Below are 17876 nucleotides of genomic sequence, written 5' to 3'. Positions count from 1 at the left end.
TATGGGTAATAGGAGGAGTTATAGGGAGAGGTAATATGGGGTTATTGGAGGAGTTAGAGGGAGCGGTTATATGGGTAATAGGAGGAGTTATAGGGAGCGGTTATATGGGGTAATAGGGGGAGTTATAGGGAGCGGGTATATGGGTAATAGGAGGAGTTATAGGGAGCGGTTATATGGGTAATAGGAGGAGTTATAGGGAGCTGTTATATGGGGTAATAGGAGGAGTTATAGGGAGAGGGTATATGGGTAATAGGAGGAGTTATAGGGAGCGGTTATATGGGTAATAGGAGGAGTTATCGGAAGCGGGTATAGGGGTAATAGGAGGAGTTATAGGGTAATAGGAGGAGTTATAGGGAGAGGTTATATGGGGTAATAGGAGGTGTTATAGGGAGCAGGTATAGGGGTAATAGGAGGAGTTATAGGGAGTGGTTATATGGGGTAATAGGAGGAGTTATCGGGAGCGGGTATAGGGTAATAGGAGGAGTTATCGGGAGCGGGTATAGGGGTAATAGGAGGAGTTATAGGGAGAGGTTATATGGGGTAATAGGAGGTGTTATAGGGAGCGGTTATATGGGGTAATATGAGTTATAGGGAGGGGTATTGGGGTAATAGGGGGTTATAGGGAGGGGTATAGGGGTAATAGGAGTTATAGGGAGGGGTATTAGGGTAATAGGAGTTATAGGGAGGGGTATTGGGGTAATAGGAGTTATAGGGAGGGGTATTAGGGTAATAGTAGTTATAGGGAGGGGTATTGGGGTAATAGGAGTTATAGGGAGGGGTAATAGGAGTTATAGGGAGGGGTATTGGGGTAATAGGAGTTATAGGGAGGAGTATTGGGGTAATAGGAGTTATAGGGAGGGGTAATAGGAGTTATAGGGAGGGGTATTGAGGTAATAGGAGTTATAGGGAGGGGTATAGGGGTAATAGGAGTTATAGGGAGGGGTATTAGGGTAATAGGAGTTATAGGGAGGGGTATTGGGGAGGGTATGGGTAATAGGAGTTATGGGGAGGGGTATTGGGGTAATAGGAGTTATAGGAGGGGTATTGGGGTAGGTTACACTGAGTAATAGTTTCTGCCTTTCTTTCCGTCAGTAAAAGGAACTATCGGTCGGTGATATTTAAACTCCTCGAGTCCCTTATTTTCCTTCCAGCGACTCGCCGCCGCCGCACTATAAAAGCATTTAGCAGCCGCGCGGTCATCAGATTATGTTCCAACAACTCGGAGATCTCCCAGGTCTGTGTAACAGCGCAAATATGCAGTGAGAGGGGGGGGGGGGGGGGCGAGACAGAGAGAGAGAGAGGGGGGACACAGAGAGAGAGAGAGAGAGGGACAGAGAGAGAGAGAGAGAGAGAGAGAGAGAGCAGAGAGAGAGAGAGGGGGACAGAGAGAGAGAGACAGAGACAGAGAGAGAGAGAGGGGGCGGGGACAGAGAGAGAGAGGGACAGAGAGAGAGAGAGAGAGAGAGAGAGAGGGGGGGACAGAGAGAGAGAGGGGGACAGAGAGAGAGGGACAGAGAGAGAGAGAGGGAGAGGGGACAGAGAGAGAGAGAGGGACGGACAGAGAGAGAGAGAGGGACGGACAGAGAGAGGGGGACGGACAGAGAGAGAGAGAGAGACGGACAGAGAGAGAGGGAGAGAGAGGGACGGACAGAGAGAGAGAGAGAGAGGGACGGACAGAGAGAGAGAGGGGACCGACAGAGAGAGAGGAGGGACGGACAGAGAGAGAGAAAGGGGACGGACAGAGAGAGAGAGAGAGAGAGAGAGAGAGAGGGACGGAGAAAGAGAGAAAGAGAGAGAGAGAGAGAGAGAGAGAGAGAGAGGGACGGAGAGAGAGAGAGAGAGAGAGAGAGAGAGGGAGGGACGGAGAGAGAGAGACGGACAGAGAGAGAGAGAGGGGACGGACAGAGAGAGAGAGAGGGGACGGACAGAGAGAGAGAGAGGGACGGACAGAGAGAGAGAGAGGGACAGAGAGAGAGAGAGAGAGGGACGGACAGAGAGAGAGAGAGAGAGAGAGAGAGGGACGGACCAGAGAGAGAGAGGGACGGACGGAGAGAGAGAGAGGGACGGACAGAGAGAGAGAGGGGGACGGACAGAGAGAGAGAGAGGGACGGACAGAGAGAGAGAGAGAGGGACGGGACAGAGAGAGAGAGAGAGGGACGGACAGAGAGAGAGGGACGGACAGAGAGAGAGAGAGGGATGGACAGAGAGAGAGAGAGGGACGGACAGAGAGAGAGAGAGGGACGGACAGAGAGAGAGAGAGAGAGAGGAGAGAGAGAGAGAGAGAGAGAGAGGGACGGACAGAGAGAGAGAGAGGGACGGACAGAGAGAGAGAGAGAGGGACGGACAGAGAGAGAGAGGGGGACGGACAGAGAGAGAAATGGGGGAGAGAGAGAAAGAAATGGGGGGAGAGAGAACAGCCCGAGTACAGGTGGATTTACCGCTAGGTCCATATTGTAAATGTAATTAAAAAGTAGTATCACTGAGTATTGAATATTACACCGAGTCGTGCAGACATACCCAAGGTCTCTGCAGTAACAGCTTCAATGCTGGCAAAGCATGCAGCATCGTGTGTGTGTGTAACCCTGCCTTTCAATATTATCACCTAGCACAGCGCTGCGCAAACTGTGGGGGCGGGAGATTTTGCTGGGGGGGCGGGAGATTTTGCTGGGGGGAGGGAGATTTTGCTGGGGGGAGGGAGATTTTGCTGGGGGGCGGGAGATTTTGCTGGGGGGGCGGGAGATTTTGCTGGGGGGCGGGAGATTTTGCTGGGGGGGCGGGAGATTTTGCTGGTGGGGCGGGAGATTTTGCTTGGGGGGCGGGAGATTTTGCTGGTGGGCGGGAGATTTTGCTTGGGGGGCGGGAGATTTGCTGGGGGGCGGGAGATTTTGCTTGGGGGGCGGGAGATTTTGCTGGGGGGCGGGGGATTTTGCTGGGGGGGCGGGGGATTTTGCTGGGGGCGGGGGATTTTGCTGGGGGGCGGGGGATTTTGCTGGGGGGCGGGGAGATTTTGCTGGGGGGCGGGGGATTTTGCTGGGGGGCGGGGGATTTTGCTGGGGGGCGGGGGATTTTGCTGGGGGGCGGGAGATTTTGCTGGGGGGCGGGGGGATTTTGCTGGGGGGCGGGAGATTTTGCTGGGGGGCGGGAGATTTTGCTGGGGGCGGGAGATTTTGCTGGGGGCGGGGGATTTTGCTGGGGGGCGGGAGATTTTGCTGGGGGCGGGAGATTTTGCTGGGGGGGCGGGGGATTTTGCTGGGGGGGGCGGGAGATTTTGCTGGGGGGGGCGGGAGATTTTGCTGGGGGGCGGGAGATTTTGCTGGGGGGCGCGGCCAGTTACAGGGGCCCCGCGCTCTTCCCCCCCGGCATCTCATTTGAAGGCCGCGGGAGGAGTGAGGCCCCTAACTCACTTACCTGCTGCCAGCTGGGTTTTCGGTGATGCGTTGCCATGGCAACGCGGCGAGCACCGGGGGGAGTAGGCAGGGGGAGCGCAGCGCAAATAGTTTGCGCACCCCTGACCTAGCATACAGTGCTTCCACTGCAGCAAGGGATTCTGGGAAATGACATCACCCACCATAACTTAAATAGTGTGTGTGTATCTAGATCTATACATACTGCGCTATATGTAAGCACACACATCTGTCTCTTACATACGCCAATACTCTATGTAATTCCATCCCTATATACCAATAGGGACCACATAGTATCTACTCACACTTAGTAATGCTACAGCCTCTCACATTTCCACACCTACCCACGCCGCTGATATACACTCACTCCACACACACCTTTTGTAAAGTGCTGTATACACTGTTTGCTCTTTACAAATTTATATTTACATACATACATACACACACACACTCTTACATCACTAACATTCAGGGACTATTTAACACCTCAAGTCATAAATCGCATACTACATAGGGGGGAGGGATAGGTTTCAGTCACAGATAACATTCTTATACGCACTGTTTTTAAGTAAAACCCTTTGCTTGCTTCATTCATTGTAACATCGCGGGAAGAAGAGAGCAGTGTATCTCTCAAGCTCACACACATAAAAGCATCTCGTTAGCCACAGAACGGTATCATCTATTCATTTTTTATAAAGCTTGGCTAACACGGTACTGATACATGGATAGATAGAGATTTATAACACAGGCAGTGTACATGGTGCTGTGTGTGTATATAACACAGGCAGTGTACATGGTGCTGTATTTGTGTGTGTGTGTGTGTGTGTGTGTGTGTATATAACACAGCAGTGTACATGGTGCTGTATTTGTGTGTGTGTGTGTATAACACAGGCAGTGTACATGGTGCTGAATGTGTATATAACACAGGCAGTGTACATGGTGCTGTGTGTGTATATAACACAGGCAGTGTACATGGGGCTATGTGTGTATATAACACAGGCAGTGTACATGGTGCTGTGGGTGTGTGTGTGTGTGTGTGTGTTTGTGTGTGTGTGTATAACACAGGCAGTGTACATGGGGCTGTGTGTGTATATAACACAGGCAGTGTACATGGTGCTGTGTGTGTATTTAACACAGGCAGTGTACATGGTGCTGAATGTGTATATAACACAGGCAGTGTACATGGTGCTATGTGTGTATATAACACAGGCAGTGTACATGGTGCTATGTCTGTATATAACACAGGCAGTGTACATGGTGCTGTGTGTGTGTGTGTGTGTATAACACAGGCAGTGTACATGGTGCTATGTGTGTATATAACACAGGCAGTGTACATGGTGCTATGTGTGTATATAACACAGGCAGTGTACATGTTACAGTGTTTATGTGCATATAACATGCAGGATTCCTGCATCTTCTCGTGTGTCCGTGTGTGGTGTATGGGTAATGTTTGCGTGTCATCTTATTGCGTTGTTTCACAGTACGGGGTTTGGATGTAATCCTGCTCCTCAGTAAGTATCTGGGAGACGTAACTCCTGCTATTCTGTTCCTGTTGATCCTTTTATAGCGATAAATGGCAGAAGCGGGCCGCTACAGATTTATTGCCAATAAAGCGACGTTTCGGCCTCAACAGTCCTCTTTCAAGAATGAGCGGCATAGTATGAAAAAGTCTAAAGTCCCAATAAATGGGCCCAACACCAGGTGTCCCTCGTTGGACCCAAACACCAGGTGTCCCTCATTGGACCCAGCACCAGGTGTCCCTCGTTGGACCCAAACACCAGGTGTCCCTCGTTGGACCCAAACACCGGGTGTCCCTCGTTGGACCCAAACACCAGGTGTCCCTCGTTGGACCCAAACACCAGGTGTCCCTCGTTGGACCCAAACACCAGGTGTCCCTCGTTGGACCCAAACACCAGGTGTCCCTCGTTGGACCCAAACACCAGGTGTCCCTCGTTGGACCCAAACACCGGGTGTCCCTCGTTGGACCCAAACACCGGGTGTCCCTCGTTGGACCCAAACACCGGGTGTCCCTCGTTGGACCCAAACACCGGGTGTCCCTCGTTGGACCCAAACACCGGGTGTCCCTCGTTGGACCCAAACACCGGGTGTCCCTCGTTGGACCCAAACACCGGGTGTCCCTCGTTGGACCCAAACACCAGGTGTCCCTCGTTGGACCCAAACACCAGGTGTCCCTCGTTGGACCCAAACACCAGGTGTCCCTCGTTGGACCCAAACACCAGGTGTCCCTCGTTGGACCCAAACACCAGGTGTCCCCTCGTTGGACCCAAACACCAGGTGTCCCTCGTTGGACCCAAACACCAGGTGTCCCTCGTTGGACCCAAACACCAGGTGTCCCTCGTTGGACCCAAACACCAGGTGTCCCTCGTTGGACCCAACACCAGGTGTCCCTCGTTGGACCCAACACCAGGTGTCCCTCGTTGGACCCAACACCAGGTGTCCCTCGTTGGACCCAACACCAGGTGTCCCTCGTTGATCCTCATCAGTGTTGTCATCGCCCAGCGTCGTTCGTCTCTCCGTGTTCGACGCGTCGCTCCAGTCATCCAGGATCCTCCCCAGGGCTCCATCTTCCCCAGAACCAGAAGAAACTAGAGATAAGGAAACAAAAAAGAAAAAAGCGCAAGGCCCATAGAGTAGTATAGTTAAGTTTATCCACAAGTAAAAACGGTTAAAAACACTTACATCAATATAGGACTCACACACCCCGACAAACAAACGAGCAACGTGCCTCTGTTCCTGCGGTCTGTCTCAGTACCGAAGTGCTTGAAACAACTATATTGATGTAAGTGTTTTTAACCGTTTTTACTTGTGGATAAACTTAACTATACTACTCTATGGGCCTTGCACTTTTTTCTTTTTTCTTTCCTTATCTCCAGTTTCTTCTGGTTCCGAGGTTGGTTCCAGACCCAAAGAAGCTGCATACCCATATATGTTTTTTCGTGACTGGACTCTATTTATATATGGGAACACGATTTAGGACATTCTCCAAAGTATTAAGTATATTTTCTTTTTATTGTGTAAATCCCATCCTGTATATGCGACAAATGTATTTATATGATTATTAATTGTACTAAGTAAGAGCGCTGGTGGATACATTGAGGGATAGTGGGCCACTTCCCATCTAGTCCCACACTGTGTCTAACTTATTCAAATCCCTTTTTATTCTCCATCTTCCCCGCCAGTTGGTCCTGGTGAAATGTGCATATTCCCGCGATGTCTTAGTAAATGCGTGACGTCATCACGTGTTGCCGTCCACGCCGGGGATGCAGCATCATCGGCGTCCTCATCTGGCGACCTCCGTTGCTTCGTTACCCGCTTTGTTTCTCTACGGCAGGGATTTGTTCGTTTCTTGGCTCAAAGCTTTTAAAAAAACGGCTAATGCATCGTCCAAGTTTCACAGCAACTCCAGGGACGGTTCCCCGGGGATATAAAGTGATCGAGGTATCAACATTCTCCTTATACCCAAAAGTGATCAAAGTGCTTTTATTAGCAACATAGATAAACGTTTAAAAATTTGTAAGCAGGGTGTAGCCGTATCATAAGAATACCCCGGAAGGTTTCCAGAAAAATAGTGTGAATATATTCAAAATCCATAAAAAACAGATATACAGACCCAAAATTACAGACAGATAACCGCAGCAGCAGCAGCAGAGTGGAATCTAAGGATGGCAGGACGATCCTTTTATAGGGTCACTTTGTGACCCCAGTTTGAGAAATCCGTCCCTGGACTGACGCTGCGTCCCCGTGCGTGGGGTCCCACGGACACATCTTCTCATGAGATCGATCGGATTCTGCATCTTTTCGTCTCTTTTCTTAGGGTAAAAATAAAACGTCGGCGAGACTCTCACTGGCTAACGACCTTGGCTAACGAACTTCTTCTGCCTGACACGGCTGCAGGAGAATCTCATATGAAATGTCAAAGGAAATTGATTCTTAGGCCCAAATTCTCCAAAGGGGGCTACGGTGTAGCTCACCCTAACTCCAAGTCACATGAGGGGGAGTTAAGACGGGCTAAATCTTAGCACCTCTTAGTAAATATGTTACCTTAGCTATATATATATCTATATCTCACTCACACCCCCTGTGCCTCTCTCTTTTGCAGCTCTCTCCCAGGAAGTACAGGCAGAGAATGTCACGGTGTCAGAGGGCGGCACAGCCGAGATCAGTTGCCGGCTGCACCAATACGACGGCTCCATTGTGGTTATCCAGAATCCTTTCCGACAAACTCTCTTCTTCAATGGCACCCGTGGTAAGCTAAGGCCCCCGGGATCACTTGTGTGGGACTGTCCCCCTGCTGTAGGTGGAGCAGACCCAATGGCCCGTAGTCTATAAATCGCTATGTGGTGTGAGGGACGGACTGGATTATTCTTGGTCCTCTCTCTTTTTGTCACTGCTGCACTTTGCCCTGGGAGGGACAGATTGAGTGATCTATAGGTCCCTTCTGCCTGTGTCACCATCATCCTGCTGTAGGCGTGTGCCACGTACGACAAGCATGTGACCTGCATACAGTACAAGCGTTAATACTCAGCTCACAGGCGGTTCCACTCTTCACCTACGCAATGGACAATAGATTTCCCCTAAAGGACAAGGCTTAATACACAGCCAGCAAGCTACCCCACTCTTCACCTGTCACAAACAACACACAAGTGGGCACGAGACAAGTGGGCACATGACAAGCTCGTCATCAGCTGTTAGATTGGCAGTTATAAGACAGAGTAAAAAAAACTCTACATAAATGACTTTAGATTGTATTGTATTGTATTGTATGTCTTTATTTATATAGCGCCATTAATGTACATAGCGCTTCACAGCAGTAATACATGTGGTAATCAAATAAATAACAGATAATATAAATAACAGATCATGGGAATAAGTGCTTTAGACATAAAAGTAACATTTCGGAAGAGGAGTCCCTGCCCCGAGGAGCTTACAGTCTAATTGGTAGGTAGAACGTACAGAGACAGTAGGAGGGAGTTCTGGTAAGTGCGTCTGCAGGGGGCCAAGCATTATGTATCGTGTTCAGAATATCCACAGTGCTATTCATATGCTTCTTTAAGCAAGTGTGTCTTAAGGTGGGTCTTAAAGGTGGATAGAGAGGGTGCTAGTCGGGTACTGAGGGGAAGGGCATTCCAGAGGTGTGGGGCAGAAAGTGAGAAAGGTTTAAGGTGGGAGAGGGCTTTAGATACAAAGGGGGTAGAAAGAAGACATCCTTGAGAAGAACGCAAGAGTCTGGATGGTGCATAACGAGAAATTAGGGATGAGATGTAAGGAGGGGCAGAAGAGTGTAAAGCTTTAAAAGTGAGGAGAAGAATGGAGTGTGAGATGCGGGATTTGATCGGAAGCCAGGAGAGGGATTTCATGAGGGGAGATGCTGAGACAGATCTAGGAAAGAGTAGAGTGATTCTAGCAGCAGCGTTTAGGATAGATTGTAGGGGAGACAGGTGAGAGGCAGGAAGGCCGGACAGCAGGAGGTTACAGTAATCAAGACGGGAGAGAATGAGGGCCTGAGTCAGAGTTTTAGCAGTCGAGCAACAGAGGAAAGGGCGTATCTTTGTTATATTGCGGAGGAAAAAGCGACAAGTTTTAGAAATGTTTTGAATGTGAGGGGCGAATGTGAGAGAGGAGTCGAGTGTGACCCCTAGGCAGCGTGCTTGGGCTACTGGGTGAATGATCGTAGTTCCAACAGTAATGTGGAAGGAGGTAGTAGGGCCAGGTTTGGGAGGAAGTATGAGGAGCTCTGTTTTAGCCATGTTGAGTTTAAGGCGGCGGAGGGCCATCCAGGATGATATAGCAGAGAGACATTCAGAAACTTTGGTTTGTACAGCAGGTGTAAGGACAGGTGTTGAAAAGTATATTTGTGTGTCGTCGGCATAGAGGTGATAATTAAACCCAAAAGATGTTATTAGGTCACCTAGAGAGAGTGTGTACAGAGAAAAGAGAAGAGGTCCCAGGACAGAGCCCTGGGGTACCCCCACAGAGAGATCAATAGAGGAGGAGGTGTTAGCAGAAGAGACACTGAAAGTAAGATGGGAGAGGTAGGATGAGATCCAGGATAGAGCTTTGTTCCGAATACCTAGAGTATGGAGAATGTGGAGGAGAAGAGGGTGGTCCACTGTGTCAAATGCTGCAGAGAGGTCGAGTAATATGAGCAGAGTGTAATGACCTCTGTCTTTGGCAGCATGGAGGTCGTCAGTTATTTTAGTGAGGGCTGTTTCGGTGGAGTGAGCAGAGCGGAAGCCAGATTGTAGAGGGTCTAGGAGAGAATAGGTGTTGAGAAAATGGAGCAAGCGAGAGAATACAAGACGTTCAAGGAGTTTAGAGGCAAAAGGCAGGAGTAAGACAGGTCGATAGTTAGAAAGACAGGTAGGGTCAAGCTTGCTGTTTTTGAGTAATGGTATGACTGTTGCATGTTTGAAGGAGGATGGAAAGGTTCCAGAGCAGAGGGAGGAGTTAAAAATGTGTGTGAGCGTAGGGATTATAGTAGGAGCTAGAGGTTTTAGGAGATGGGAGGGAATGGGGTCAAGAGGGCAAGTGGTAGAGGGAGAGGAGGCGATCAACAGCGACACATCCTCCTCTGAGACAGTGGAAAAAGAGTCAAGGAAGGCAGGAGGAGAGTTAGGAAGAGGTGTAGGATGGGAGGAAGAAACAGAGGGGATGTTCTGCCGTATGGATTCCACCTTTTCCTTAAAATAGTCAGCAAAGTCCTGAGCGGAGATGGAGGAAGGAGAGGCAGCTGAGGGTGGTTTGAGTAGAGTATCAAAGACAGAGAACAGTCGGCGTGGGTTAGACTTGTGCATGTTGATTAGTGCAGAAAAATGGGCTTGTTTAGCTTGCGAGAGGGCAGAGTTGAAACAGGATAGCATAAATTTGTAGTGAAGGAAGTCTGCGAGAGTGTGAGACTTCCTCCAGAGGCGTTCAGAGGAACGAGTGGAGGAACGCAGCATGCGCGTGTGGGAATTTAGCCAGGGTCTAGGGTTAGAAGGGCGAGTGCGGCAGAGAGAAAGCGGGGCATGTAGATCAAGAGACGAGGACAAGGCAGAGTTGTAGTTCCTGACCAGGTTGTCAGGGTCTGTAGCAGAGCTGAGAGAGGAGAGGGTGGAGCTTAAAGTGGACTCAAAGTCAGGTAAGTGAATAGAGCGCAGGTTTCTGCAGAACCGGGGGGTAGATGGAGGTGGAGAAGGGGAGAAGCGAGATAGAGAGAATGAGATGAGGTGATGGTCAGAGAGGGGAAATGGAGAAATCAGAGAGAGAAAAGATTTTAGTGAAAACCAGGTCTAAGTAGTGGCCATCCTTGTGGGTGCTGGCTGCAGTCCACTGTTGAAGGCCAAAAGAAGAGGTTAGAGAAAGAAAGCGGGAAGCCCAAGGGAGAGAGGGGTCATCAATGTGGCAATTGAAGTCCCCAAGGAGAAGAACAGGGGAGTCTGAGGAGAGAAAGAAAGAGAGCCAGGATTCAAAGTGAGAGAGAAATGTAGAAGGGGAATGAGTAGAGGTAGGTGGGCGATAGATGACCGCCACATGGACCGGGAGAGGAGAGAAGATCTGGACAGTGTGAGCCTCAAAGGAGGGAAAAGCAAGAGAGGGGGGAATAGGAAGGGTTCGGTAACGGCAGAGAGAGGAGAGCAAGAGCCCCACACCTCCACCCCTGCCATCAGGGCGCGGAGTGTGGGAGAAGGAAAGGCCACCGTAGGAGAGGGCAGCTTCCAGAGCAGAGTCAGACTGAGTGAGCCAGGTCTCAGTTATAGCAAAGAGAAGCAGGGAGTGAGAGAGAAAGAAGTCATGCACAGAGAGGAACTTGTTAGAGAGGGAGCGAGCATTCCAAAGGGCACAGGAGAAAGGGAGAGAGGAGGGAGGGTGGCAGGGGATGGGTATGAGGTTGGAGGGGTTAACACCAGGAGTAGAGATTGCATTTGGCAGGCGAGGACGAGCGCATGTAGAAATAAGACAGGGACCAGGATTGGGAGAGATATCCCCAGAAGCAAGGAGGAGAAGCATGGATAGAAAGAGGATGTGTGAGGAGGATTTGTAGGGGTGTTTTTTAGTGCAGGGGATATAGCTGTGTGGTGTCAGAGGACGCAGGTAAGAAAGGAGTTCATGTGAACAGAGAAGTGGTGAAGAAAGGAGAGATGGAGATATATGAATGGAGTTAGAGACATACTGAGGCTGGTAAAAAGAAGTGCATAATTTGAGAAGAAGTGAAGTCACTGCAAATATAAATGGTAAAGTCAGCATCACAGCAGTAATGATGCAGTCTGGTATTGATGATATCCTCCTTTCCAGCGTAGGTCAAATGCAGGAATCAGGGCCAGATGGGGTGTCCACTTCTTCCTCACTTCTTTTGAACTTTCTTTTAAACTTCAGTTGTTCAGTCGTCTTGCCACTTATAATGGGCCACTTTAGATTTCTCCTTAATATCTAAACACCCTCATAACGTTCTTCCACTAACACCTACACACGCGTGAGTCGCATAAATACATTCAGGCGCTCATGGCCGACGCGACAAGACTAAGCATGAGCCTCTTACCCCTAAACCTGAGCGACAAATGAATAACTGTTCCCCAGTACCTACTAAACCTGACGTGTCTGTAATCATTATATGCCACTCGGTGCCACGAATAGACATGTAATTCTTGGCATGTTCCGCAGATGACATCACAGGATATTCTCATTTTTAATAACGTCCTTCACTGAGGGCGTGACCTGTGGGTGACCTTCCTCTGGAACGTACGGGCGATTATTCACAAACTGTGAGGTTGCTTTGAGGCGGGTGGAGTCAGCTCTGCTTAACTTTTACAACCCTCTAACCAGCGGTGCGCAAACTGGGGGGCGCAGGATTTTCTGGGGGGGGGGTGGGAGCGGCGGTAGCAGAGCCCCCACGCTTTCCCCCCAGTCATGTAAAGTAAACAGGATACAGAAAAAACACAGCGCACAACGCTCATAGTGTATTAAAAATTATAATGTAAATCAATAAAGAAGGTGAGTATTATGCGTACATTAATACAAAATAAACAGGCAATTGGAGGGTTATTGTTACCCATACACCACTCGGGACGACAGTGAAGAGGTCTTCAGTGTAGAAACACACCGCTCCTGCCGTCACGGTCACTTGCACTCAGGCTGTGTCTTGGATGGTAATCAGCTCAGTCGTAGACAGTTCAGCAGGGCTCACGGTGCACGCAGTGTCCTCAGGTCAGGGGGTCTTTACAGCAACACGAGTCACGCTGTTCCACACTCCGATCCGGTACTTCCGTATCAGTGACGTCACTCGGGAGCGTCAGCGCGTCGTAGCCCTCCCAGACACCGTGAAGGCCCGCAATGAGATAGTGCAAAGTCCAAAGTTCATACAGCAGCTAGGATCTTAATTCCAACGCGTTTCGAGACCTGAAAGGCTCTTCATCAGGGAATAATTGATGAAGAGACTTTCAGGTCTCGAAACGCATTGGAATTAAGATCCTAGCTGCTCTAGCTGGTCTATGAACTTTGGACTTTGCACTATCTCATTGCGGGCCTTCACGGTGTCTGGGAGGGCTACGACGCGCTGACGCTCCCGAGTGACGTCACTGATACGGAAGTACCGGATCGGAGTGTGGAACAGCGTGACTCGTGTTGCTGTAAAGACCCCCTGACCTGAGGACACTGCGTGCACCGTGAGCCCTGCTGAACTGTCTACGACTGAGCTGATTACCATCCAAGACACAGCCTGAGTGCAAGTGACCGTGACGGCAGGAGCGGTGTGTTTCTACACTGAAGACCTCTTCACTGTCGTCCCGAGTGGTGTATGGGTAACAATAACCCTCCAATTGCCTGTTTATTTTGTATTAATGTACGCATAATACTCACCTTCTTTATTGATTTACATTATAATTTTTAATACACTATGAGCGTTGTGCGCTGTGTTTTTCCTGTATCCTGTTCCTATTAGGGGTTATTTGAGCTACCCCCTGTGCCACAGCTGCAGACGCTCCTTCCGAGTTTACCAGGTCACATTTTTTACCCCTTTATATCACCTATCACTATTTCACGTATATATTGTTTGTGGTTGCGCACCTAATTTTCACATTTGTTCACATGTAAAGTAAACGCCGGGGGAGGCGCGAGGCCTCTGCAACTTCACTTACCTGCTCTCAAATGAAAAGGGAATGGGGAACAGAGAGCGCTACCCAGAACCACAACCTGCTAGGAGAGACAATAAGGTCTGCGCCACTCTACGGAATACTGTGCCCCACTCTACGGAATGCCGTGCGCCACTCTACGGAATGCCGTGCGCCACTCTACGGAATGCCGTGCCTCACTCTACGGAATGCCGTGCGCCACTCTACGGAATGCCGTGCCCCACTCTACGGAATGCCGTGCGCCACTCTACGGAATGCCGTGCGCCACTCTACGGAATGCCGGGCGCCGCTCTACGGAATGCCGGGCGCCGCTCTACGGAATGCCGTGCGCCACTCTACGGAATGCTGTGCGCCACTCTACGGAATGCCGTGCGCCACTCTACGGAATGCCGTGCGCCACTCTACGGAATGCCGTGCCCCACTCTACGGAATGCCGTGCCCCACTCTACGGAATGCCGTGCGCCACTCTACGGAATGCCGTGCGCCACTCTACGGAATGCTGTGCGCCACTCTACGGAATGCTGTGCGCCACTCTACGGAATGCTGTGCGCCACGCCACTCTACGGAATGCTGTGCGCCACTCTACGGAATGCTAGCCCCACTCTACGGAATGCTGTGCCCCACTCTACGGAATGCTGGCCCCACTCTACGGAATGCCGTGCCCCACTCTACGGAATGCCGGGCGCCACTCTACGGAATGCCGTGCGCCACTCTACGGAATGCCGTGCGCCACTCTACGGAATGCAGTGCCCCACTCTACGGAATGCCGGGCCCCACTCTACGGAATGCCGGGCCCCACTCTACGGAATGCCGTGCCCCACTCTACGGAATGCCGTGCGCCACTCTACGGAATGCCGTGCGCCACTCTACGGAATGCCGTGCGCCACTCTACTGAATGCTGTGCCCCACTCTACGGAATGCCGTGCGCCACTCTACGGAATGCCGTGCGCCACTCTACGGAATGCTGTGCGCCACTCTACTGAATGCTGTGCGCCACTCTACGGAATGCTGTGCGCCACTCTACTGAATGCTGTGCGCCACTCTACTGAATGCCGTGCGCCACTCTACTGAATGCCGTGCCCCACTCTACGGAATGCCGTGCGCCACTCTACTGAATGCCGTGCCCCACTCTACGGAATGCCGTGCGCCACTCTACGGAATGCCGTGCGCCACTCTACGAAATGCCGTGCCTACGGAATGCTGTGCGCCACTCTACGGAATGCTGTGCGCCACTCTACGGAATGCTGTGCCCCACTCTACGGAATGCTGTGCGCCACTCTACGGAATGCTGTGCGCCACTCTACGGAATGCTGTGCCCCCACTCTACGGAATGCTGTGCCCCACTCTACGGAATGCTGTGCGCCACTCTACGAATGCCGTGCGCCACTCTACGGAATGCCGTGCGCCACTCTACGGAATGCTGTGCCCCACTCTAAGGAATGCTGTGCGCCACTCTACGGAATGCCGTGCGCCACTCTACGGAATGCTGTGCCCCACTCTACGGAATGCTGTGCCCCACTCTACGGAATGCTGTGCGCCACTCTACGGAATGCTGTGCGCCACTCTACGGAATGCCGTGCGCCACTCTACGGAATGCCGTGCGCCACTCTACGGAATGCTGTGCCCCACTCTACGGAATGCTGTGCCCCACTCTACGGAATGCCGTGCGCCACTCTACGGAATGCTGTGCGCCACTCTACGGAATGCCGTGCGCCACTCTACGGAATGCTGTGCGCCACTCTACTGAATGCCGTGCGCCACTCTACAGAATGCCGTGCGCCACTCTACGGAATGCCGTGCGCCACTCTACGGAATGCCGTGCGCCACTCTACGGAATGCCGTGCGCCACTCTACGGAATGCCGTGCGCCACTCTACGGAATGCTGTGCGCCACTCTACGGAATGCTGTGCGCCACTCTACGGAATGCTGTGCCCCACTCTACTGAATGCTGTGCGCCACTCTACTGAATGCCGTGCGCCACTCTACGGAATGCCGTGCGCCACTCTACGGAATGCCGTGCGCCACTCTACGGAATGCTGTGCGCCACTCTACGGAATGCTGTGCGCCACTCTACGGAATGCTGTGCCCCACTCTACTGAATGCCGTGCCCCACTCTACGGAATGCCGTGCGCCACTCTACGGAATGCTGTGCGCCACTCTACTGAATGCCGTGCGCCACTCTACGGAATGCCGTGCGCCACTCTACGGAATGCTGTGCCCCCACTCTACGGAATGCCGTGCGCCACTCTACGGAATGCCGTGCGCCACTCTACGGAATGCCGTGCCTACGGAATGCTGTGCGCCACTCTACGGAATGCTGTGCGCCACTCTACGGAATGCCGTGCGCCACTCTACGGAATGCTGTGCGCCACTCTACGGAATGTGCTGCCCCACTCTACGGAATGCTGTGCGCCACTCTACGGAATGCTGTGCGCCACTCTACGGAATGCTGTGCCCCACTCTACGGAATGCTGTGCGCCACTCTACGGGAATGCTGTGCCCCACTCTACGGAATGCTGTGCGCCGCTCTACGGAATGCTGTGCGCCACTCTACGGAATGCTGTGCTGAATGGTACTACTGGAAAGTATTCAGCAGGTAGCTGTACCATACAGCCAGGGTCAATGACATGGACCAGTCCCTATAGAGGTGTGCTGATGTGCATAACCGTAGCTAACCCGGCTGTAACACAATGTCACAGCAAAGAAGGCACATACATAAAGTCTATAGATGGAATTCACTGTCCACAAATGTAACCGAACAACAGGTGCAGTGCCTGTAGGGTGCAGTGCCTGTAGGGTGCAGTGCCTGTAGGGTGCAGTGCCTGTAGGGTGCAGTGCCTGTAGGGTGGAGTGCCTGTAGGGTGCAGTGCCTGTAGGGTGCAGTGCCTGTATGGTGGAGTGCCTGTAGGGTGCAGTGCCTGTAGGGTGCAGTGCCTGTAGGGTGCAGTGCCTGTAGGGTGGAGTGACTGTTAAGAGATGGGAATTCAAGTCCAAAGTGCTGACTATTAGCTGCCCCCGAGCCAGGGGTCACCAATCCTGGATGTAGAACAAAACAAACAAGAAACAGAAGCGCTTCTGTTTTTTGTTTGTTTGTTTTACCTGCTCTCAGTCGGCTCTTCGGTGACTCGGCGCCGTGACAATGCGGCGTCAAATGACGCCACGGGGTCAAGTGGCAACGCGTCATATGATGCGTGGAGCCCGAGATCAGGTAAGGAGGGAGAGAGCAGGTAAGGAGGGGGAGAGCAGGTAAGGAGGGGGAGAGCAGGTAAGGAGGGGGAGAGCAGGTAAGGTGGGGGAGAGCAGGTATGGAGGGGGAGAGCAGGGTAAGGTGGGGGGAGAGCAGGTAAGGTGGGGGAGAGCAGGTAAGGAGGGGGAGAGCAGGTAAGGAGGGGGAGAGCAGGTAAGGAGGGGGAGAGCAGGTAAGGTGGGGGAGAGCAGGTAAGGTGGGGAGAGCAGGTAAGGAGGGGGAGAGCAGTTAAGGAGGGGGAGAGCAGGTAAGGAGGGGGAGAGCAGTTAAGGAGGGGGAGAGCAGGTAAGGAGGGGGAGAGCAGGTAAGGTGGGGGAGAGCAGGTAAGGAGGGGGGAGAGCAGGTAAGGAGAGGGAGAGCAGGTAAGGAGGGGGAGAGCAGATAAGGAGGGGGGGCGCAAACTGAAAAGTTTAACCAACACGTGTCACTTCCAGTGGGCCATCCAAGGTAGCCCCCCATCCCCCCAATGAAGTTCTGTTTGAAGAGCAGCACCCACCCATGACAAGCCTGGGCCTGTCATAAACCCAATACACAGTGTTCTCAAACCCAAGCTGTACCTTTTAACCCCTGAAGCACCAGATGGATTAAAACACATAATATCTCAGGACATTATCACGACAGAGAGACAGACTCCGTGAGCCAGAAGCCACTTCTGCCTGAGGTACGGTGTCGCCCTGCAGCACGATGCACAAACTCGGGCGCTGATCCACAACACGGCGGCGCTACATTTTAGCGCGCGTCAGCGCCCTCTCATAAGACTAGGGGGCCTATGCAGAGAGCAGCGCTATTTCGAAATTCGCCATTTTTTGGAGAAAATCGCGCAGGAAAGCAGCAGAAAATGGCGAGTTCCGAAAAACGCGCCAATTTTTCTTTTCTAGTTATAAAACTCGCCTCGCGGCTGGCGAGAACCTCAATCTCGCCAGTTTTAAAAATATCCGTATGCAGAGAGGCGCGAACGGCATCTAGCGGCTGTTCACGCCAATAAAATGGCGCGATTGTCTCAGTTTTAACTCGCCAGAAAAAACTGCCGCTCGCGGCCATTGCAAAGGGAAAAAAAAAGCCGCGAATTTGTTTTAACACATTTCTGAAGCGCGCATA

At 51.7% G+C, this 17876-nt stretch overlaps 1 protein-coding gene across 1 annotated transcript in view; it reads left to right on the top strand.

Annotated features, from left to right (window-relative positions):
- Positions 1 to 6635: 6635 nt before the first annotated feature.
- Positions 6636 to 17876, top strand: part of CADM4 (cell adhesion molecule 4) — a 98545-nt gene continuing 87304 nt past the window's right edge. Inside the window, exons 1-2 of the mRNA XM_075606689.1 lie at positions 6636 to 6643; positions 7472 to 7671. Coding sequence (XP_075462804.1) covers positions 6636 to 6643; positions 7472 to 7671 — 208 coding nt within the window. The remainder of the gene's footprint in view (positions 6644 to 7471; positions 7672 to 17876) is intronic.

Source organism: Ascaphus truei, chromosome 6 (genome assembly GCF_040206685.1).
Source record: "Ascaphus truei isolate aAscTru1 chromosome 6, aAscTru1.hap1, whole genome shotgun sequence".
NCBI lineage: Eukaryota > Metazoa > Chordata > Amphibia > Anura > Ascaphidae > Ascaphus > Ascaphus truei.
Note: the sequence above shows the minus strand (reverse complement) of the source record. Positions and strands in the feature narration are given on the sequence as shown.